Below are 24879 nucleotides of genomic sequence, written 5' to 3' on the forward strand. Positions count from 1 at the left end.
ACACGGCAGGAAGGCCATGGCCTGAACAGTGTCTAGCAGGGCTCCTATAAAGTCCAACTGAGGTGACGGGCCAAGGTGAAATTTTGGGTAGTTGATGATGAACCCTAGTGACTCTAGTACCCAGATGATCAAGTGCAAGGACGAATCTGCCTCTGCCCGAGAGGCATTCTTGACCAGCCAATCATCCAGATATGGGAAAACGCACTCCCAGTCTGCGGAAGTGCGCCCCCACCATGGGCAGACACTTCGTAAAGACACGTGGAGCTGACACTAGCCCAAAAGGCAACACTCTTTACTACTGGAAGTGCTGTTTTCCCACCACAAATCGGAGATACTTTCTGTGACCTGGAAAGACCTCTATGTGCATGTATGTTTCCTTTAAATCGAGGGAGCATAGCCAGTCCCTTTTTTCAGGAAGGGAATCAGAGTACCTAGGGAAACCATCTTGAACTTTTCTTTTTTGAGAAACCTGTTCAAGGCCCTTAGGTCTAGGATGGGACGAAGTACCTCTGTTCTCTTTGGAATCAGGAAGTACCAGAAGTAGAATCTCTGCCCTCTTTGCCCTGGTGGGACAGGCTTGATCGCTCTGGCCATTAAGAGGGTGGAGAGCACCCAAAACAGAATGGGGGGTTCCAACGTCACAGGTACGGGTGGCTGGCTAATGCTCCCTATGATCCAATCAAAACCTCGTCCGGGGATTTGGCTGGGGCGCCAGCTGGGGCTTAGGAGCTCGCTGCTGCCTAGAATGGCCACGAGAGCTCACCCTCTGGGAGCGAGAGGGCAAAGGATAGTACTTTCTCTGGTGGTAGAAAGACTTCCTCTGCCCTTGTCTCGCCAACCTCCTGGCAGAGGAGGTCAGGTCTGAAGTGCTGGTGGAGAATTGCTGGAGGGTCTCAGTGATCCCACAACTGGGCCACTGCGTCCCTCACCTTACTTCCGAAGAGATTCTCTCCCGTGCACAGCAGGTCAGCGAGTCATTCCTGTACCTCCGGGCAGAGATCCGAGGCCCGCAGCCATGACATTCTGCGGCGCTGACTCCCACTGCACACTCTCTCTGCTAACTCGAAAACATTGTAGGTGGAGCGCACCTCGTGATTCTCGCACTCCAGGCCCCGACGCACCAATGACGAAAGGTGTCTTACTGCTGTTAAGGCAGCCACTCAGCCACCTTCTGCATCTGCTATAAGAGATTGTGAGAGTATTAGAACATAAGAAATTGCCATGCTGGGTCAGACCAAGGGTCCATCAAGCCCAGCATCCTGTTTCCAACAGAGGCCAAACCAGGCCACAAGAACCTGGCAATTACCCAAACACTAAGAAGAACCCATGCTACTGATGCAATTAATAGCAGTGGCTATTCCCTAAGTAATCTTGATTAATAGCAGTTAATGGATTTCTCCTCCAAGAACTTATCCAAACCTTTTTTGAACCCAGCTACACTAACTGTACTAACCACATCCTCTGGCAACAAATTCCAGAGCTTTATTGTGCACTGAGTGAAAAAGAATTTTCTCCGCTTAGTTTTAAATGTGCTACTTGCTAACTTCATGGAATGCCCCCTAGTCCTTCTATTGGTATGTAGAAGAAAAGGCGACACCTTACAGTGTTCAGCAAGTAATATGAGTGTTTAAAGTATTTCTTTATATATCTGCTCTATTCAATTTTTGGTCTCCATTATTACCTTGAGTGAGTTTAATGTGAACATGATCAGATTATATTAATTTTGAAGGACTATGAAGAATGAGAATTCATGTATATTTAATTTCTTTTAATCTGGATTATGTAAAACACATTGATAAAATTACTTGTAATAAATGAAAAATGTAATAAAATATAAATTAAAAAAAAAAAGATTCTGAGGGATAGGAAGGAAAAGGGTTAACATTTTTAGGACAAATATGGAAGGGCAATGTTTTAAAATCTTTTGAAGATTTAGTTACAGAATTCAGAATTTTACCCCACACACATTTTATGTACCTGCAACTAACTAAGCAGAGATGTATTTTGAATTAGGGGTGATGTATGTGAATTGCGAGGAAGGAATGGTCTTGAAAGGATCTCGTTCAAAAGTTCTACGGGCAAAATGATTTCATGTTTTTATTAGTATTTACATAATGAGATTAACGAATCAGAGACAATGTTTAAATTTCTAAATGGAATTCTGAACTTTCCCTGATTCTAAATACAGAAGACTGGCACTCTATCTGGTGATCCACGCCCAACAAAAAAAATGTTTAAACTTTTGCACAGAACTTACAGAGAGCTAATATATTTTTCTATATTCAGCAATTCAAGTCCTCTTTGTTGGCGGGGTTGTGGATTTGAGGCTTATTTCCATATGTGATGGGCTTGTCTTATTGTGGGGGAAAGCCTGGGATGGAAATTCAAGCTATTATTGGTCATTCCTTTAATCTGTCTCCCCCCAATTGTTTCTTTTGGGATGGTGGGAGGTCAATACCTTTTCTGTCACAAATAGGCAAGTTCTTTCCCACTGTACTTACTGTAGCTTTCTTTTGGAAATTCATTCTGCACATGGATCATTAGAGGTCTATGATGGCTGAAACAGAGTTGATAGAAAAAAAAAATCACCTACATGCTCAAGAATCAAAATGGAAGGCTATGAACAAGTTTGGAGACCCTACTGGAATTGGCAAAGCCCGAATGTTTACTGCATCCTTTATGGTTTTTTTCCCCTATTGTTATATTTGGTAAATCTCTCTTTTCTTCTCCTTTTCAGAGCTTATTGAATTTTGATATCTATGTGATGTTCCATGTACTCATAAAATAAACAGTTTAAAAAAAAAAACCCACGATGCTACCATACAAAGCTCAAGAGGAAGGGATGCCAAATCTTTTCAAAACTAAGATCATTTCCAAATTGAGGATGCCACAGTATTTGATCCCCTTTACCTTTAAAAAATGAAAACCAATAAACTCTGTTCCATTCAGAATTATTTTAAATTGTTTTGAATCTTTTTTTTTTTTTTTTAATCTAAAAATGACCAGTGCACAAGTTGTATCTAAATGCAAAGCAGGGTCTAGAACCCTAGGTTCCTATGGCGATAAACCCGTCAACCCTAATTTCCTCAGGAAATCCAATCATTTTTGTCAATGTGCGATTTTTAATATTAGTATTGGTTATTCAGTATGTGATTATACCGGTTTACCGGGATAACGGGTGTTGATATTGATATTAGGCCATCCCTGAATTAAGGGACAAAAGTTCAAAGGGTTTAAAAGACAACATTAAACATTTTTTTTCCTTCACTTGTCAGGTCTGGAAAGCCAGCCAGTGCTTCAGGTTTGATTTATGTCCCAGGCACAGCAGAGTTTCCAGACACTGCTTTTAAATTGCACCGGATCTAGATAATTAAATAATTCCTTATAACCTTTTGCACCTAAGAAGAAAGATGCTGTATCTTAGTATTGCATTTATTACAATATATTTTAAACATTAGGAGTATTAGAAGCTTCACACATATAAATATATAAATTAAAAATTAGAAAAGTAAAAGCAAGTGTTTTTTTGTGTCAAATAGATGGAATTTCTATATTAGATCAAAGCACACAGATGACTTGATGTAGTGTACTTGAATTTATAAGTAATACTTTTCTGCACATTTATTAATTAGTAACTCATGAGAATAAAGGATTGCTATGTTAGCCAGTTACATGCTAATTGTAAACTGTTAAAAGTATACAGCAGAAAAAGGTATACATAACGTATGTTCAAATATTTGGGGCTGCTGCTGTCCTATTCTGATCACAGCATGCCAGAGGCTTTGGCAAAGAATTTTAACTCTTGGTAAGCATTTCTTTTTTTATCAACCGACCTGATATGAATTAATTTGATTTAAACAGACTTAGTCTGAATTTACGTGATCTAATCAATTAAATTTATCAACTGAATTTAATTGTATACTTTTCTTATGTAAAATAAAAATATATTCTTCATAATAATTAACTGAGCTCAATAAATGCATTAACTCTTAGGAGCTCTAATGTGTTAACTTATGTGACATGATGTTTCTAATGCCAGGAGAGTAACTTTTAACGGGTAATCCATTAATAATTCTCCCCTTAAATATATCCATCGGAACAAGGACCCGAGACAAAGAGATCTCCCGCAGCAAAGGACTTGTGTTTTTGAATCCTCGGAAAAAAAGTATCTAAATTGACTGTGTCTCTTGTAGCAAGCTACAGCCAGTTTTTCCCCTTTAAGAGATTTGAGTTATGCCTTCAAACCATTCTCCTCAGGTGCAAGACCAAGATTAAAGGAGTGGACCCCTTCAACGGGAAATATTATCTTCTCCTCTAAACTGACTTTGCAGAGGCTCCAAACTCTAAGATTTACTACATGGTCTTCTTTCGCACCACTGAAAACTGTAGACCCCGACAGTAAATATGCTCGCTATGTAGCCTGGTTTTCTTAACAGCCAAGGTTGCAAAAGAGAATGCAAGGGATCTTCTAGAGAAGGTCCTCTGATTAGGGGAAAGGGTGAAGGTGCACCGTTCCTTGCACCTTCAGAACTCAGTCCAGGGAATGTCCAGGTTTCTGGTGGAAACACATGCTGAAGCCTATCATGGTTCCTGCTTTCCTTTTTCGGCTGAAGAACTTGCTCATCTTGGAACTTCATGGGGATGATCTGAAGTCCCCTCATGGAAGCACACCACCTGACCCTCTAGTAGGACAAAGGCCACTTTTGCCGGTCCTTATACTTCAGGGTCTCAACTCTAAATATTCATATTTATTTATTTAAAAATCAATAACAGTGTTGGCCACATGAGCTGCTGCTAGGTCCTGCAGAGGAACTCTATTCCAGACCAAATCTGATTCACTTACCAGGGTACCTGAGGGCTACTAGATTCCCTCAATTTGTTCACATCAACTGATGGCGATACACTGACCGCTACAACCTCGGCTGCCATTTGAACTAGAAACTAGGATTTCTGGAATACTAGATGACTGGCTCTAGTCCTCTGCCTAGACCTGAGCCCATTGCTTCTCCACTAGGATCCCTGTCCCACTTCAGCTGCTCCAAATCATAACTTCCCTCTCAATCTATAAGGTTCATATCTACGGCATCATCATGGGTGATGATTCACATCAACTGAACCAAATCACGGTGAACATGTAAGATGTGGTAGGCCTGATTGACAAACTGAAGAGTAGTAAATCACCTGGACCAGATGGTATAACATCCCAGGGTTCCGAAAGAACTAAAACATGAAATTTCAGACCTATTTCAATTAATTTGTAACCTAACATTAAAATCATGCGATGTACCTGAAGACTGGAAGATGGCTAATGTAAACCCTATATTTAAAAAGGGATCCAGGGGTGATCCGAGAAACTATAGACCAGGGAGCCTGACTTCAGTGCTGGGTAAAATCGTGGAAACTGTTATAAAGAATAAAATCACAAAACATTTAGATAGACATGGTAAGTTGGGGCACAGCCAACATGGATTTGCCCAAGGGAAGCCTTGCCTCACAAATCTCCTACTTTTTTTGAAGGGGTGAATAAACATGTGGACAAAGGTGAACTGGTAGATGTGATGTATTTGGATTTTCAGAAGGGGTGAATAAACATGTGGACAAAGGTGAACTGGTAGATGTGATGTATTTGGATTTTCAGAAGGTGTTTGACAAAGTCCTGCATGAGAGGCTTCTAAGAAAACTAAAAAGTCATGGGATAGGAGGTAATGTCCTTTGTGGACTGCAAGCTGGTAAAAAAAACAGGAAAAAGGTAGTGCCTCAGGGATCTGTACTTGGACCGGTGCTTTTTAATATATTTATAAATGATCTGGAAAGGGGTACGATGAGTGAGGTGATCAAATTTGTGGATGACACAAAATTATATGCAATAGTTAAATCTCAAGCAGACTGTGATGAATTGTAGGAGGACGTTGCGAGACTGGAAGATTGGGCTTCCAAATGGCAGATGAAATTTAATGTGGACAAGTGCAAAGTGATGCATATACGGAAAAATAACCCTTACTGTAGTTACACAATGTTAGGTTCTATCTTAGGAGTTACCACCCAGGAAAGAGATCTAGGCGTCATAGTGGATAATAAATTGAAACTGTCTGCTCAATGTGCTGTGGCGATCAAAAAAGCAAACAGAATGTTAGGAATTATTAGGAAGGGAATGGCAAATAAAATGGAGGATGTCATAATGCCTCTATATCGTTCCATGATGAGACCACACCTTGAATCCTGTGTGCAATTCTGGTCACCGCATCTCAAAAAGGATATAGCTGCACTGGAAAAAGTGCAAAGAAGGGCAACCAAAATAAGGAGCATTGGATGGCTGCCCTATGAGGAAAAGCTAAAGAAGTTAGAGCTGTTCAGTTTGGAGAAGAGACGACTGAGGGGGGGAATATGATAAAAGGCTACAAAATAATGAAAGGATATGAACAAGTTAATGTAAATCGGTTATTTACTCTCTCATAACAGAAGAACTAGATTGTACTCCAAGAAGTTAAGCAAGTAGCTCATTTAAAACAAATTGAAGAAAATTCTTTTACACTCAACGCATAATTAAGCTCTGGAATACATTGCCAGAGGATGTGATTACAGCAGTTAGTGTAACAGGGTTTAAAAAAGGTTTGGATAAGTTCCTAGAGGAAAAATCCAAAAAGGAAAATTGGTTCTTAACTGCTAATTTTCATTCCTGTAGTACCACGGATCAGTCCAGACTCCTGGGCTTTGCCTCCCCTCCAGCAGATGGAGACAGAGAAGTTTTAACAAACTCTGCCCTATATCCTAAGGTGCCACCTACAGTCCGTCAGTATTATTCAGTATCAAAGCAGAATGGTTCAAAACCAAACTAACTATATACAGCTAACACATTATCCAAACTGGCTCACTAAACCCAATGGAACACAACCCGTTGAACACTGTGAACAAAATTGATCTGCAGATCCGAAATAAACAAATGCTGAACGAGCGGACTCTCCGTTACCTCTATGCATAAAATGGGCGGGACTCTGGACTGATCCGTGGTACTAAAGGAACAAAAATTAGCAGGTAAGAACCAATTTTCCTTTCCCTGTACGTACCCGGATCAGTCCAGATTCCTGGGATGTACCAGAGCTTCCTTACCTGGGATGGGACCCGGAGAGGCCCGCTCGGAGCACACCTTCTCCAAATCCCCCAAAACCCGGTGCCTGGACATCCAGTCTGTAATGCCTCGCAAAGGTGTGTAAAGACTTCAATGTAGAAGCCCTGCAAATCTCGAGGCGAGACTTGTTGGCATTCCGCCCAAGACGCTGCCTGTGAACAGGTAGAATGAGCACGAAGTCCAACCGGTAGGGGTCTACCACACAGCAAATATGCTGAACTTATAGCCTCTTTCAGCCAGCGGGCTATCGTAGTCTTAGATGCCATATGACCTCATACGACAGCACAAAAAATGGTCAGACATACGAAAAGCGTTTGTAACCTCCAGATAATGCAGCAAAGCCCTGCGAACATCCAGCTTCCTTAAGTCTCTAGAAAGGGGCTCCGACCGGTCCAGGTCTGAAAAGGACAGGAGCTCCACCGACTGATTCAAATGGAAGGAGGAAACTACCTTTGGAAGAAAAGAAGGAACCGTCTGTAAGGAAACTCCAGAATCAGAAATTCTCAAGAAAGGCTCTCTACAGGATAACGCCTGAAGCTCTGACACTCTACGAGCAGATGTGATAGTTCCAAGAAAAATCACCTTTAACGTGAGATCTTTCAGCATTGCCCTTTTTAGAGGCTCAAAGGGCACAGCACACAGAGCTGAGAGAACCAAGTTCAGGCTCCAGGAAGGGCAAGGGTGTCTGACTGTGGGACGCAAGTGCTTCGCTCCCCTAAGGAAACGAGCCACATCCGGATGTGCAGCTAACGCTACTCCCTGTATTGAACCACGCAGACACCCAAGAGCTGCCACCTGCACTCTCAGGGAGCTACACGACAAGCCCTTGGATAGTCCGGCTTCTAGGAAACACAAAATATCCGATACCGACGCCTGGGTAGGAACAACCTCACGTTCTACGCACCAAGATTCAAAGACTTTCCACACCCGGACATAAGCGAGGGAGGTGGATGTTTTACGCGAGCTCAAAAGCGTAGCCACTACCGCGTCAGAATAATCTTTGCCCCTCAGGCGCTGCCTCTCAAAAGCCATGCCGCTAGACAAAAACGATCAGCCTCTTCAAAACAGACAGGCCCTTGATGTAGAAGATCTGGGAGATCCCAAAACCGTAAGGGCCCTGCCACCACTATATTGACCAGATCCGCGAACTATGGACACCTCGGCCACTCTGGAGCTACGAGGAATACCTCTGCTGGGTGGAGTTCTATTTGCCTGAGCACTTTGCCGATCAGAGGCCACGGCAGAGACATGTCCAGCAGGACGTTGGTTGGCCAGGGAAGAACCAGGGCATCTACCCCTTCCACTCCTGTCTCCCTGTGGCGAACGAAGAAGCGCGGGGTTTTGGTATTCTGTAATGTCACCATCAGATCCATGCTGGGTATGCCCCACGTGTCACATATGAGCTGAAAGGCCTCATCTGCCAACTCCCACTCCCTGGGATTGAGATGGTGATGACTGAGAAAGTCTGCCTGAACGTTGTCGACGCCGGCTATGTGAGACGCCGCAATGCTGACCAGATGCTGCTCCGCCCAGCTGATCAGCTGCTGAGCTTCCACCGACACTGGTTGGCTTTTGGTTCCTCCTTGGAAATTGATATAAGCCACCGTGATCGCATTGTCGGACAGTATTCTGACTGACCTCCCCTGGCAGAGTGGAAGGAAAGCTCGTAACGCTAAACACACGGCTCTGGTCTCCAGACAATTGATCACTGAGATTCTTCCTGGGACCATTGCCCCTGCACTGACTTCCCCAGACAGATCGCTCCCCAGCTGGAGAGGTTGGCATCCATGGTAACCACTGTCCACGCGGGCACTACCAAGGGAACTTCGTGGGTTAAGTTGTCCGAGAGGAGCCACCAATCGAGACTGGACCTCTGTTATTGTTTGTAAGGTTTTGGGTGGACCCTTGAACACTGTGGCAGCTGACCATGCCCACGGGGGGAAGTCCCGTGAGGGACCACAGGTCAGGCTCAGCTTTGGGACAAAACACAGTTATACCTTTTATTAGACAGAGTTGAGAAGCCATCAGAGGTAGCAGTAGTGAGTAGAGATGAAGTCCGGCTGGGATTAGGATTCCTCAGGATACTGGAACAGCGATTCCCTCTATGGCTGTGCTGTAGTGGAGAAAACTGAGATAGTGAGTACAGTGGAGCATACACAGAGTTCTGGTATAGAGCCTCGTTGGTAAAGTTACACAGCGGTTTCTCCCGGAAGGTGACACAGAAGCTGAAATAGAGGCAGGCCTTGAGGGCCTGCCTCTATTCCAGGGAACAGCTCTGAGGAAATAAAGTTGGTAACTCACTGATGAAGTAGGCAGCAGTTTCTTCCAAGCAGAAGCAATAAGTTCAGGCAACGAGTCAGGGAACATGGGCCCTCTAGGAGCAAGTACCTGTTCCTGATAGCAACCTGAAAGAAATGAGAGAGGCCCCTGAGGAGCCAAAAGTTGGAGAGGCAGAGTAGCTAGGTATGGAGAGCGAATCCCATCCGTAAGGAGATCCCAATCCTTGCTAACTCGATTAGCTAGCAAAAAGTGTAGGCTTTTGTATCCGGGATGCGTGACGTCATCACAGGGGGATGCCCCTGAGGTTCGCGCCAAAGAAAGAATAAGAAGCAGGGCTGCGTGGCGCGCGCCTTATGGTACCTGGACAATATGGCGGGATGCAGCGCCCAAGCCGGACCGGGGACGCCAGAGAGGACAGCAGGCAGACGCCGCAGCAGCCAGACGTCCATCAACCGCGGGAGGAGTCACAAAAAAGGTAAGGTGGGCGAAGTGGAGACGTCGGGCAGCAACAGTCGTAACAACCTCGCAGAATCCATAAGGGGAAGAGGTAGATGAAATTGCTCAGAGACTGGGTTCCATCATGAAAGCAAGCTGACTGTAAAGGACGCATATGAGCAAAGGCCCATGGCACTAACTCCAGAGTGGAAGTCATCGATCCTAAGTCTCGCAAGTAATCCCGTACCCTGGGAGGATGCTTGGCCAATAAGCCTCGAACCTGCCCCTGCGGCTTGCAAATGCACTCCGCGGTAAGGAAAACTCTCCCCTGTTGCGTGTCGAACAGGGCTCCCAGGAATTCCAAGGACTGGGAGGGTACCAGACGACTCTTGGCAAGGTTGACCACCCAACCGAGCTATCTCAGTAGCTGAAGCACTCTGCGGACCGCCGAATGGCAAAGCAACTCAGACGTTGCTCGAATCAGCCAGTCGTCCAGATATAGATGCACCAAGAATCCTTCCCTCCGGAATTGCACCGCTACCACAACCATTATCTTGGTAAAGGTCCTGGGCGCGGTGGCAAGCCTGAAAGGCAAAGCTCGAAACTGAAAATGACGTCCCAGGACAGAAAACCATAAGAACTTCTGGTGGGCGGCATCCGTGCCGATGTGAAGATATGCCTCCGTTAGATCCAGCGATGCCAGAAACTCTCCCTTTCGCACTGAGGCAATGACAGACCGTAGAGTCTCCATGCGGAAGCGGGGCACCCGAAGGCATAAAAACATAAGAAATTGCCATGCTGGGTCAGACCAAGGGTCCATCAAGCCCAGCATCCTGTTTCCAACAGAGGCCAAACCAGGCCACAAGAACCTGACAATTACCCAAACACTAAGAAGATCCCATGCTACTGATGCAATTAATAGCAGTGGCTATTCCCTAAGTAAACTTGATTAATAGCCATTAATGGACTTCTTCTCCAAGAACTTATCCAAACCTTTTTTGAACCCAGCTACACTAACTGCACTAACCACATCCTCAGGCAACAAATTCCAGAGCTTTATTGTGCACTGAGTGAAAAAGAATTTTCTCCGATTAGTCTTAAATGTGCTACTTGCTAACTTCTTGGAATGCCCCCTAGTCCTTCTATTATTCGAAAGTGTAAATAACCGAGTCACATCTACTCGTTCAAGACTTCTCATAATCTTAAAGTCCTCTATCATATCCCCCCTCAGCCGTCTCTTCTCCAAACTGAACAGCTCTAACCTCTTCAGCCTTTCCTCATAGGGGAGCTGTTCCATCCCCTTTATCATTTTGGTTGCCCTTCTCTATACCTTCTCCATTGCAACTATATCTGTTGACTCGTTTTAAATCCAGAATGGGCCGAAAGGCCCCCTCTTTCTTGGGTACCACGAAGTAAATGGAATAGTGGCCTCTTCTCTGTTCCGCCAGGGGAACTGGTATAATGGCGCCGAGCTCGAGAAGGCGCGGCAATGTGTCTTGTACTGCCTTCCATTTCTCCTCGTAAGCGCACGGGGAGACCAGAAACCGGTCCCAAATGCGCCGTGCAAAATCTAAAGTGTAGCCTTGTCTTATCACAGTGAGGACCCAGTTGTCAGACGTCAATTTGGCCATTCCTGGTAAAACAGAGACAGTCTGCCCCCTACAACCGGCACAGAGGAATGGACCGGCATCTCTTCATTGCGAAGACTTGACCCCAGGTGCAGACTGGGGATTACCGGTTCTACCAAAGCATCAATCTCAAAAGGACTGGGACCAGGTCTGCTGCCTGCTCGAATTCTGCCTAAAAGATGAACCAGTAGACTGGGGATTTCGAAATCTTCAATTCCCACAGAAGCGAGCGCGAGTAGAAAAGGAGCCCCTCGACTTGGGCCTATCCTCTGGCAATCAATGAACTTTATTCTCTCTCAGGGATTGAATCATGTCCTCCAGGTCCTTTACAAAAAGCAACTTGCCCTTAAAAGGCAAAGAACCCAGCTGAGCTTTGGAAGAAACATCCGCAGACCAGTTCCGTAACCACAGAAATCTGCGTGCCGAGACAGCTGAAACAATGGAACTGGCCGAAGTCCACAACAGATCGTAAAGAGCTACGGAGCTATAAGTGACTGAGGCTTCCAGGCATCCCGCCTGGAGAGCCTCCCCTTCTGAAAGATCGGCATTGGCCTGCAGTTGTTGCACCCAGCAAAGGCCAGCTCGTAAAGAAAAACTGCTGCACATGGCAGCTCGCACTCCCAGTGCCGAGACTTCAAATATTTTCTTGAGCTGAAGCTCCAATTTTCTATCCTGTAGGTCCTTGAGGGCTGTCGCTCAAAGGTCTAAAGCTTCCTCCGGCAAAGGATATAGCTTATCCATTGCTTTGCTAACCTTCAACCCCAGATCAGGAGTGTCCCATTGTCTGAACAGTAAGTCTGTTACGGAGAAATGAAAAGGAAAAGAAGTGGTCGGACCCCACAGACCAACACCACCAGATCCATAGCCCCCATCCGAGATTCCTCTGGCAGCACTGTGATGCCTAACTCCCCTAGAATCGTGGGGATAAGCGGACCCAGCTCATCCTTTCTAAAAAGGAGGACCACCTTCGGGTCGTCTCCTTCCACAATATGGGAGCCGCGGCCTGAATCCTGCTGTTGATCTGCATCTACATCCACCTCCAGCGGGGGCTTGGATTGCAGGTCCTGGTCATCTGGGTCAGAAACGTGCACGGAAGAATCTGTATCTGCATGGGGCGCCACAGACCATAATGGGTGTTTTACTTTTGAAGATCCAGCACTCCCTTTAGATTTGGACCGCTTCCGTGGATTCAAATATGGTACCAGCAAAGACGTTCTCTCTCCAGCCTACTTTTTCCCTGACTTCCTAGCCTTAAAGACCTTATGAAGCAGCAAAATAAACTCAGAGGAGAAGGAGGAGGAAGAGAAGGTGTCTGAAGCCCCCTCGGGGCTGTCCTCCGTCGCAGGCAAGGCATGCCCCATTGGTTCACCTCCCCCGGGGGCCCTTTGTTGCAGGGATAGAGGAGGTGGGAGAATCCCCTCCCCCACCGCGGCTTGCGTCACTGCCCTGATCGTGCTCAAAATGGCTTCTGTTCCCACGCTCAGCGGGAACGGATCAGGAGAAGGGGGCCACGGTCCACTCACCCCCCCGTAGGAGCTTTGCGAGAGCTATGCCTAACATCCCAGGCTGCAGCGGAGGTTCCCTTCCCCCTGGGGAGACACGAGGAACAGAGGCCATCCCGAGAACGCTGAGCTCCGTGGCATCGTTAAAGAAATAAAAAAAGCAACCCGGAGCGGTGAAAACGGCGACAAAGTGACTGGCTGCGGCAGTGAGGGAAGGGAGATCTGAGCACCAAAAACCAAGACTTCTATTTTTCTTTTTTTTTTGTTGTAAAAAACTTGCCCGGCAGTCTTCTATGGGTCCTGGTCCTTTTGTGGTGAGTGAGCCGGGCTCCCCGGTATCACACCCAGCGCTGCTTGCAAGTGGCAATAGGGCCCTCGACCCTTAGCTGCAGCTGCCTCAAGCACCAGGGGCATGGTCCCCAGGATCTAACAACCCCCTGGGAGGCTGAAGAAATTCTTCCTTGTCCTTTTTTTTTTTAAACCTAAGTATAGTATATATAAAGTATATAATATAGTATATAAATATATATAGTATATAATATAGTATATAAAGTATATATATATAGTATATAAAGTATATAAAGGACTCAAGACATGGCTATTCCAGCAGGCGTATCCAGACGCTAATCAAACCTAGACAGCTACACTATTATGTACATCCCCACTCCTCTATTCTCCCCACCCTATGCAGCACCCCACCCCTCCCCCCAGATCCCGCCTAAATTGATTGATCCGTAACTGCACCTCCATATGTAACCGCCGTGTAAATCTTCTCCCATATATACCTGCCCTCTTTCTTGTACCCATGCATCATTGCATGGGTACGAGATTGTCCTCCTATCCTTTTATCTGCCTAAGAACGTCAGGTATATTAGTTAGAGACCCCACACAGCTATTTTCTGGATCCTTTAATTTAACTCTTGTACTTTATGTAAATAGTGTTGTACCTTCTCTTAAAAATTCTTGCCTAGGTCACCTGACCTTTTCCTCTTACCCCTCCAAGTTATTCCAGACCTGGTTACATGTAACTTTATATTTCCCTTCTTGTTGCAATATTTTTATCCCCTGTTATCTGTAAACCGATGTGATATGCCTATGAACGTCGGTATATAAAAGTTTTCAAATAAATCAAATAATAAATAATTTAAAGAAAGGGAATGATGCTTAATATCTTTGTAAAATTAATGTTCTCCATGTATTTTCATGTAAAAACTCAATAAAGAAGTGATAAAAAAAACAAAAAAAAATTACTGCTAGCAACATTTTTACTGGGTGAGCAGCCTTTTTGAAAATTCAGGCTGTTTCCTTTGCTTTGCAGTTTGATTTGCTTTGCTTTTAGACTTGGCCATAGAAGGTGAAATTGGCCCTTACCTGCTAATTTCCTTTTCTTTAGTCCTGTCAGAGTAGATCAGACCCTCAGGGATTTCCTCCTACCAGCAGAGGACCAATCTCTTTGCCTTCAAGGCACCTCTCTTTATAACGTGGTCCTGTTGGAGGAGGCCCAAGCTGGATATGTGTTCCTTCCTACCACACCTGAGGACTAGCGTATCCTTCTCTTCCTGGATACATACATGTTTGATTCTATCTACTCCTCTGAGTGACTGTAAAATTCTCTATATTCTTGTGCCTTAAGATCTGATATTTTACAATGGTTCTCCTTGTAAAATATAACTGTAAATATTTCTTCCTCTATGCCACCCCTCCCCATCTATCTTCTCATTTTCACATGCTATATGTTCTCTCTAAATTACTTTGTTAATTAACCTGCAAAGTTAGTATGTATATTTATCTTCCTAACCTTAGCATTTAAGTAACTATGTTACAATGTAAAATAAGCAACCTCTGCATTATTTGTGTTCAGTTACATGTAAACCGATGTGATATCTCGATCGAATGTCGGTATATAAAAACTAACAAATAAATAAATAAATCTGATGAAAAAAAACAAATGCATTTCAAAAAAGTAATCAAAATCTGAGCCTTTTTTATTTTTTTTATTTTGAACCTTAATGTACTCTTCCTCGAGTTTTCACTGCATAGAGAGTAATTACTCTTCCTGCTCCCTCTCTCTCGATATTTACCCTTCTTTTATAATTACCATAAATAAGGCATCAGAGGGGAAAAAAGAAATGAAAATTCCTCTTTGGATAGTTTCCGAACTGGTCTGTCAGGTCTAAAGGAAAGGAAATTAGCAGGTAAGGACTAATTTCACCTTTCTTCACGTCCTGCAGACCAGTCCAGACCAACAGGGAGTACTCATCCCAAGCGGGAGTGGCTCCATAGCTGCCTACATCATCATCTTGCTCTCTTCCTGGAGGGGCTTTGTCTCATGCCCCTCGGGGCCTGGGGATGATGACTCTGTTGCCCCTTTGATTCCACATAGGCCTTGTGCATCTGCTTTATGAAGTGCACTGAAAACTCTGGGCTCCTGGAACCTTCCGACCCTGGCCTTCCTGCCCTGGTGGTTCCCGTATTGGGGACAGCCTATGCAGGCCTGATACTCCCGGGGGCCTCTGTGCCAGCAGTAGTAAGAGGGGTTGGGACGCGGGGCTATGACTAAAACGCTCCCCTTCCTCTTGGGAACAGCGCTGCTTCTTTTCTCCATCACAGTCTTTGCAAAAAGAACCTGCGATACTCGGCGTGCGCTGCACCCCGCATCACCCGCATCTCCTCTCCTTCTCCAAACCTGGTCTCCAAGGGGGAGAGGAAACCTGGGCCAAATCCTCCATGTGCTCGGAAATCCCAAGGCCAACACTCAGATTGCCCCGAGGGCAGGGAAGAGCAAACACCGCCGGCTGTCCCTGAATTCGATCCCCTGACTCGGCCCCGGCCTATCAGGGAGGACCGCTACCACTTTCTGGGCGGTTAGGCTCCGAGGCTGCGTCTTCCTTTTCTTTTTTCTCGTCAGACCTTCCGCCTACCCTCTACTGGAGGGCAGAGGACTACTGACGTCTCCTCCGACAGGACCACGTTATGTAGAGAGTTACCATGAAGGCAAAGAGATTGTACTGTGCCTCCCTCTGCTGGTAGGAGGAAATCCCTGTTGGTCTGGACTGGTCTGCAGGACGTGAAGGAAGCAGTCCTGTGCTTTTTCCCCTATGTCTGCATATCAGTACCCCAGACCGTAAACGTCGGGGCCCATATTGGTTGCCATCTGAATCCAATTCCTCTTTTTCCCCACCCGCAGAGAATGATGTTGCAGTTGCATCAAAAGTATCAAAGTTTATTGATTGAGGGTAGTAATCCCATGCCTTCTGCTAAAGGAAGTAACTGTCGCACCAAGCAGGTTACCTCCATGCACTCTTTTCTTCATTCCCATCCTCTAGCCTTTAGGGATCCAGTGTTTATCCCATGCCCCTTTGAATTCTTTGACTGTTTTTGTCTTCACCACCTCCTGCGGAAGGGCATTCCAGGTATCCACCACCCTCTCTGTAAAATATTTCCTGACATTGAATCTAAGTCATCCCCCCTGAAGTTTCATTCTATGATCCCCCTAGTTCTGTTTCCTTTTCAACAGAAAAGGTTCAAAGCTTGTCCATCATTAAAACCTTTCAGGTATCTGAAGGACTGTATCATGTCTCCCCTGCACCTCCTCTCTTCCAGGGTGTCCATATTCACATCCTTCAGCCTCTCCTCATAAGTCATGCGATGGCGATCCCACACAATTTTGGTTACCCTTCTCTGGACCTCCGCTGTCCTGTCTCTATCCTTTTTGAGATACGGGCACCAGAACTGAACGCAGGAGAGGCTTCACCAAGGACCTGTACAGGGGGATTATCACCTCCTTTTTCTTACTGGTTATTCCTCTCTCTCTGCAGCCCAGCATTCTTCTGGCTTTAGCTATCGCCTTGTCACATTCTCTCATCGCCTTCAGATCGCCAGACACTATCACCCCAAGGTTCCTCTCCCAGTAATGTGCAGTCTTTCACCGCCCATCACATACAGCTCTTTTGGATTACCGCATCCCAAATGCACTTTTTGGCACTGAATCCCAGCTGTCAAGTTTTAGACCTCTCTTCAAGCTGACCTAAGACAAATTTCCAGCAAAAATGAATTAAAGAAAGCGCTAAAAACCTATTTATTTACGGAAGCTTTCGGGAAGATTGATTCCACTCAGTAGTCACTAGCCCAGCTTCACATATGGGTACTTAAACTTCAATTAATATCAGGACATTACCATCTTCATAGTTATGTTTGTGTATCTCTTCTTTTCTTTCTATACTTTTATTTAAAATAACAATTATTTTAATGTTCTTATTTTGTTATAATTTTTAAATATTTTATTTATATTGATCATGAAGTAGATTGTATTTTTATTCTAACTTTTGTTTTATTATTTTTATCTTATTTGAATTTTTATGTTACTACCATTGTAAACCACTTTGGTCAATCTTGTACTGGTAAAACGGTATATAAATATTTTAAATAAATAAAATAAATAAGCTTTCTTAAATCACTTTTCATTCTCTCTACTCCTTCCAGCATGTCTACTCTGTTGCAGATCTTAGTATCAGCCGCAAATAGACAAACTTTACCTTCTATCCCTTCCCCAATGTCACTAACAAAAATAATGAACAGAAATGGTCCTAATACCAATCCCTGTGGCACTCCACTTAACACCGTTCTCTCTTCAGAGCACAGTGTTAAGTGGAGTGCCACAGATTGATAGAAGACACTCGCGTCACTGCCCTGATCGTGCTCAAAATGGCTTCTGTTCCCACGCTCAGCGGGAACGGATCAGGAGAAGGGGGCCACAGTCCACTCACCCCCCGTAGGAGCTTTGCGAGAACTATGCCTAACGATTAGGGAGAATCCCTGTGGCACTCCACTTAACACCGTTCTCTCTTCAGAGCACGGTGTTAAGTGGAGTGCCACAGATTGATAGAAGACACGCTGTCTTCTATCAATCAGTGTACAATCCACATCACCACCTTGGTGCTCACTCCCAAGCTTCTCATTTTATTCACAAGCCTCCTGTGCAGGACCATAATGAGGATAACTTTCAAATAACTGCATGCGGAGTATATACGCACATACTGTATAGGGCTGAGTGCAGATTTACAACAGTATTTTATAACCCGCACATATCAGATACACGATTATAAAATATGCAAATCTTTATCCCGCAATATATGTGCACACGTATGCCTTTCATGCAAATACATTTAATGCTTTGAAAGCGAGTATTTTAATTCAGTGAATGTGCGTACTTTTCTTACCTATTTTGAAATACATGCACGTATATTTTACGTATGAAAATAAAGAAGGACTTACTCACATAAATCAGGATTTACATGCCTAAGTCGATATATTTTAAAACATGGGCACATAACTGAAATAACCAGTTTTACTAATTGCTCCACCAGTTTTCCCAGTCCTTCCTACATCAAGACCGTCCTGGTTCTTCAGCCTGAACACCCTACAATTCACCCAGGCCTCCCATCTGACATGAAACATGTTTAATATCACTTACAGAAGATAATTATCAGGTGTAAAATTACCTAAGCTGGAAAATCTGCAAGCGTCTTTTCAAATAGCAACTAAATCATGGGAATGCTGGGCCTGCCTGGAATGCCCCAGACCACCCACATTTTGCGCATGTGTATGTTTGATGTTTATAAATCAGTGTGTATGCGAGTACATGCTATTTTTGCTGGAATATGCAGGTATTGCACGTTACATGTATATACACTGTGTGCATGTAAAATGTGTGTATTGTATATACAAAGTGGGTGTTACACACATTACGTGTATTACAGTGTGTATATACTGTACATACACTGAGGGTGTTACACACATTACATGTGTGTGTACGTAATATGTGTGCTTTGTATGTACACTGTGAGGTAGATCTTTAAAACTTACGCGATCGCGTACTTTTGTTGGCGCACCAGGCGCATACAAAAGTACGCTGGATTTTATAAGATACGCGCATAGCCGCGCGTATCTTATAAAATCCTGGATCGGCGCGCGCAAGGCTGCCGATTTTGGGTAGCCGGCGCACGCCGAGCAGCGCAGCCTTCCTCCGTTCCCTCCGAGGCCGCTCCGAAATCGGAGCGGCCTCGGAGGGAACTTTCTTTTGCCCTCCCCTCACCTTCCCCTCCCTAACCCACCCCCCCAGCCCTATCTAAAAACCCCCCGCACCTTTATCCATGGATTTACGCCTCCCAGAGGGAGATGTAAATCCACGCGCGCCAGCGGGCTGCTGACGCACCGAGACCCGACCCAGGGGCTGTTCCGGAGGGCGCAGCCACACCCCTGGAATGCCCCGTGCCGGCGCCACGCCCCCGGTCCCGCCCCCCAAACGCCGCATCACACCCCCGAAATGCCGCGTCATGCGGCCACGCCCCAACACGCCCCCTCCCGCCCCTTTTCGAAAACCCCAGGACTTACGCGAGTCCCGGGGCTCTGCGCGCGCCGGCGGCCTATGCAAAATAGGCGCGCTGGCGCAGGAGGGCCCTGCTCGCGTAAATCCGGCAGGATTTACGCGAGCAGGGGGTTTAAAATCCGCCCCTGTGTTTGTAATGTGTGTATTGTACATACAAAAGGTGTTATACACATATTACATACCCACAAACACATGTAACGTGTCCAACACCCAGAATGTATGTACATTACACATATTACAAACAGTGTACATACACGTAATGTGTACACCCGCTTTGTATATACCACACGAGTGAATTTTACATACACCACGTGTGTATTTTATGTACACTGTATGCGGGTATGTAATACGTGTATACATGTAATGTAACATCCACTGGGTATATTTAATACACATGTATTACATACCCGCATACAGTGTACATAAAATTTATACACACATGTGCAGTGTGTGTAGAACCCAGTGTAAGTACATTGTATGTGTGTGTATTGTATATACACAGGGGACGTTACACACATTACAGGCCTGATACAATAAAGTGCGCCCAGCCTAGCACACAGGTTTACATGCAGTTGGATGTGCTATACTAGCACTTGATGCACTAGCACTAGCACTAGATTAGTGCATCCAAAAAACACACACAAACAAATACGTAGCTGATAGCACTCATCACATGTAAATTCCACGTAGATGAGGCTATTAGCTATTAACCCCAATGCAGAAAATTGCTGGGCATCCTATGCACAATTTTTAATGCAATAAATGTAACTCCAGTCCTGGAGGTGGAGTAAAGTCAATCCATGAGTCAAGGACTCATGAGAAATTTAAAAATATGGTCCTCTGTGGTTCTTCCTGCTTAGAGGCCGATACAGTACAGTGCGCTCCGACGGCGCGCACTGTTAACCTGCGCGTCGAAAACGCGCATCCAACCCCCCCCCCCCCCCAAAACTAATAGCACCCGCAACATGCAAATGCATGTTGATGGCCCTATTAGTTATTCCCACGCAATTCATTAAGTAAAATGTGCAACCAAGCCGCACATTTTACTTTCAGAAATTAGCGCCTACCCAAAGGTAGGCATTAATTTCTGCTGGCACCAGGAAAGTGCACAGAAAAGCAGTAAAAACTGCTTTTCTGTGCAACCTCCGATATTAAGTCGGAGGTCCCAAAAGTTAAAAATAATCCAAAATTTAAAAAAAAAAATTTAAAATCAGCCCGGGGCTTGAAAACCGGACGCTCAATTTTGCCGGCGTCCGGTTTCCAAACCCGTGGCTGTCAGCGAGTTTGAGAACCGACGCCAGCAAAATTGAGTGTCGGCTGTCAAACTTGCTGACAGCCGCCGCTCCTGTCCAAAAAGAGGCGCTAGGGATGCACTGGCATCCCTAACGCCTCTTTTTACTGTGGGCCCTAATTTAAATACTTTGTTTTAGTGAATCGCGCGTACAGAAGAGTGGCTTGGGCGCTTGCCCGCTCTCCCGCGAACTTTACTGTATCGGCCTGTTAGTATCTTTGTTACACTTAAATGTACTACTTACAGTGTTGAAAAATAAATGTATATTGGTTTAATTTAAAAAAAAAACAATTCTTCTGGATGTACAATCTAGACACCCATAGCAAGGTGTGCTTAGCTATGGGCATCTTTAGCAACCTAAGCAAAATTGGGCAGAAGAAGCAGGATAAAGACTGGCGCTTGAATTCAGCGCCCAGTGCATTTGTAGGTGCCTGATGCATTTAAATGCTAGGGACGCACTATTCTCCCCTAGCGTGTCTTTTTTTTTATGCAGCCCTTCACTTAAGTACTGCATTGGGCACCCAGAGGATGTGGCTACTGTGCATTAGGAAAATGGGAGCTCAATGCAAGCTCCCATTTTCAATGCACATCTTATTGCATCAGCCCCCACGTGTATGTACACTGTATGTGTATATGTGTACATATTGTATATATATATACAGTGAATGTTACCTACACACATATGTATGTACTATGTGTGAATATGTACTATGAGTATAATGTATATACACAGTAGGGTTTACACACATTACATGTAACATTGTGTGTGGTTATGTAATGTGTGCACTATACATACACTGAGGATGCTACACATATAACGTTTATATACAGTGTACATATGTAATGTGGCATTGCATATATACAGTGGATGTTACACACATATATGTACACTATGTGTGGATATGTTATATATTGTATATATACAGTGGATGTTACATTTCGTATATGTATATATTGTAAATACACAGTGGATGTTACATACATTACCGGTATGTACTGTATATATACAGTGGATGTTACATTACGTGTAAGTACACTGTGTATGTATTGTATATATACAGTGGCTGTTGCACACATTAAAGATGTGTGTGAGCGAATGTATGCCTCTTCCGGCCGGAGGCCTCTCACCTGCCTCCCGCGCTCCCTCTCTCCCACGCTCCCGGCACGGGCCTGGCGGAGCGGGTCGACACTCTCCAGGCCGGCCGGCAGGGTGTGCGCGCCGCCGGGGATTCTCGGGCTGGCTCCGAGCTCCGGCGAGCCGCCGCGGGGCACTCGGGCTGGCACAGGCCGCACCGGGGCAGCGGACGTAGAGCTCCCGCTACTCGCACCGCACGGCCATTGCGTGACGTCATCCGCGCGCGACGCGCCTCAGCGCCCGGCGGCGCGCCCCGCCCCCTACGCTCTCTTAAAGGAACATACCCGGCCGGCAGGTCACCCCGCAGAGGCGAATCCCGGGGGGGGGCGGGGCAAGCTACTGCAGCCGAAGGCCTAGGGTCGCCATATCTCGCAGGCCTCCTTCTGCCCGCAGTGCATGCATGGAAAAGTAGTTCTGATATTACCCTGAAAGCAACGCGGCCCAAGTCCAGGAGATTGCTTCCGGACCCCCGTTGGACCACCACCGACTTTTGGTGCAAGTGGGTTTAGAAAACGAAAACATGACTCTCTTCGTTTTTAAATCATTTCAACGTGACCTTGATACAAGACATGACAAATATGAACGACTTGTGAAGCTGGGCCGCGATATAACCATTGAGAGTAAAAGGACTATTTTCTTGCTTCACAGAATTACTAGTTCACCTAACAAGGAGGAGATACTGACCGAGTCTGAAAGTAAACTGGACGTTGTTCGACAGAAGATTAAGCAAATAGCACAAGAACTGGTGGGAGAAGATATGTATCGGTATCACAGAGCCTTTACACCAGGACTTCAGGAATATGTTGAGGCTATCACTTTCCAGTATTTCATCAAAACACGTAACCTGATGAGCATTGAAGAAATCAACAAGCAGTTGATTTTTAGCTCAGAGGATGAACTAAAAGAATTAAAGGCAATATCACCCCACTCACCTGAAAAGCCATCATCTGATTTACGTGAAAAGCAGCAGCATCATTGGAGTCTTCAGGTCACACCTGTGGATTATCTCCTTGGTGTGGCTGATCTCACAGGAGAACTGATGCGAATGTGTATCGGCGGTATTGGAAATGGTGACATTGAGATACCATTTGAACTGAGCCAGTTTTTACGTCAGATTTATGATGGATTCTCATACATTGGAAACACTGGACCCTATGAAATTTCAAAAAAGTTGTATACATTAAAGCAGAGTCTATCCAAAGTGGAGAATGCCTGCTACACCTTGAAAGTGAGGGGCTCAGAAATTCCAAAACATATGTTGGCTGATGTGTTCGATGCCAAAGCTGAAATAATCGAACAAGTGGAAAGCATTTCCTAAATCATTTTTTAATTGCTCAAGATTGGGAATATGTTGCACTGTGTAAACTTGTTAATATTTTCTTTTTAATGTAAACTTTTGTCATGACTTCTAATGGTATGGAAATATGTTTGCATATCATTAAATTTATAGAATTTCTACCTTGTAAAAGTGATCAAGTTAATTAACTAGGTTCACTAATATGTATTTTTTCCAACTATCCAGTGCCATTTTATTCAGAATTGATTAGAAATTGTTTGTTTTAGTGGGACTGCCAACTTGTTTAGAATGGAATGGTATCAGAGTTACTCTTTCATTAATAACTGGACAGTATTCTAGTTATTAATAAATTTACTTTGCCTTCGGTCTTTACTACTGTGATATTTCTTGAGCTGAAGTCTTGCATTAGGTAACTCATTTGTTGGTGTAGTGTCTTTTATGGAGAATGACCATAGTAGGCCACTGGAGTTTCAATATGCAAATGAGCAGTACTTGTGGCATCATTCACTAGTTTTATTGGTTGTCCCAAGATCTAATTTGAACTTATGTTTTAAATCTATATGCTGAAGCAAATATCAAGGCATAGGTCACCACGGATTGTCCATTTTTGACCACACAATTTGGGCGCATTTTCTGATCTCACTTTTTATTTTTGTCACCAGTTTTCTCCTATGCCTCTGCTTGATTTTGTTTTGTTATTCATCTTTTGGTGCCTGGCCTTTTGGTTCTCCTTGTTATTAATAGTGTTGATTCTAATTTTCATCCATCCTTTTTCAGTTTCCCCATGTAATTCTTTGCTAGGAAAATTACATTTGTAAGTTGAAGATATGGACAGAAATCAGCATGGTCCTTTTCAGTTTGCAGTTCAGGATATTCTTACTGTACATTCATGTCTGGTGGACATGTTGATTGGTGTTTTCTTTTTGGGGTAAAATAGAGGATGAAATTAAGATAATTTGTAAATGTGATTTTGGGCTTATTGCAATATTGGAGTTAGGTTTGTAGAGGAATGTGGTTTCATCCCTCTTGGCATCTGATAAAGTCCTTATTACACAATGTTTACTTGCAGCTAGGCACACTATTACCCTGTTTTAGAAAAGTGCTCTATGTATTTCCCAATGGAAGCAACAATTGATTGAGATTACTATACTTCAGAAAATCACTAATTTGATTCATGGGAAAATTGTTAAATATGAGCCTGGGGAAAGTTTTGGAATTATTTAGACATTATTAGCTGACTTCCTCTGTTATTTTTTTGACACTAGTTTATGGTTTATATGATTCTTCAATGTTGTGTTATCTTTTTCTGCTATGTCAGACCTATATACTTTGTAATGAAGATACTTTGTTGCTTTGATTTTTGCTCTTTGTCTGATGTGTGTGCCATTTATTAAATACAAGTTTTAAAGAAAGGGGGAAAATGAACTTAGAAAATTAGTGCTAAACCTTTAATCCATATGTTTGTATTGTTTTATGTTTCTGTATGCTCTTGATACTGGAAATGAAATTACATGTTTTCACCTGTTTAACGTAGTGTTTCCATAGTTCACTTTTTATTTGCTAAAGAATCAACATGATCTTAAATGTGAGTTCAATAGTGTTTTATTATGTGCTTTCCAATATTTTACTTTCCCAACATGTTAATTATTGCAATTTTTTCAATTATTTGTTAATATTAACTTTTAAAAAACAGTGTATATTTGAGTGAATCTCACTTAATGGTCATTAAAAAAACAAGATGTCATTGTTTAAAAAAAACAAAAACCAGAGTGAAAACAGTGTGGATCAGGTTAATCC

At 44.1% G+C, this 24879-nt stretch overlaps 2 protein-coding genes across 11 annotated transcripts in view; one reads left to right on the plus strand and one right to left on the minus strand.

Annotated features, from left to right (window-relative positions):
- The window catches only part of ZC3H18 (zinc finger CCCH-type containing 18), a 302002-nt gene extending 279980 nt beyond the window's left edge, over positions 1 to 22022 (minus strand). For 9 of the 10 annotated variants that reach the window (XM_029608640.1, XM_029608639.1, XM_029608642.1 and 6 more), the window contains exon 1: positions 21779 to 22022. The gene's annotated coding sequence lies outside the window, so the exon portion shown is untranslated. Of the gene's footprint in view, positions 1 to 2501; positions 2558 to 21778 lie in introns of all 10 variants that reach the window. The other variant, XM_029608638.1, reaches the window with a different exon arrangement.
- Positions 22023 to 22087: 65 nt separating this feature from the next.
- TSNAX (translin associated factor X) lies at positions 22088 to 24608 on the plus strand. Its single transcript, XM_029608647.1, has one exon. It carries the CDS (start codon positions 22306 to 22308, stop codon positions 23101 to 23103), a length of 798 nt encoding a protein of 265 aa, XP_029464507.1. The 5' UTR covers positions 22088 to 22305; the 3' UTR covers positions 23104 to 24608.
- The last annotated feature ends 271 nt before the right edge of the window (positions 24609 to 24879 follow it).

The sequence above is a fragment of the Rhinatrema bivittatum genome, chromosome 7 (assembly GCF_901001135.1).
Source record: "Rhinatrema bivittatum chromosome 7, aRhiBiv1.1, whole genome shotgun sequence".
Lineage (NCBI taxonomy): Eukaryota > Metazoa > Chordata > Amphibia > Gymnophiona > Rhinatrematidae > Rhinatrema > Rhinatrema bivittatum.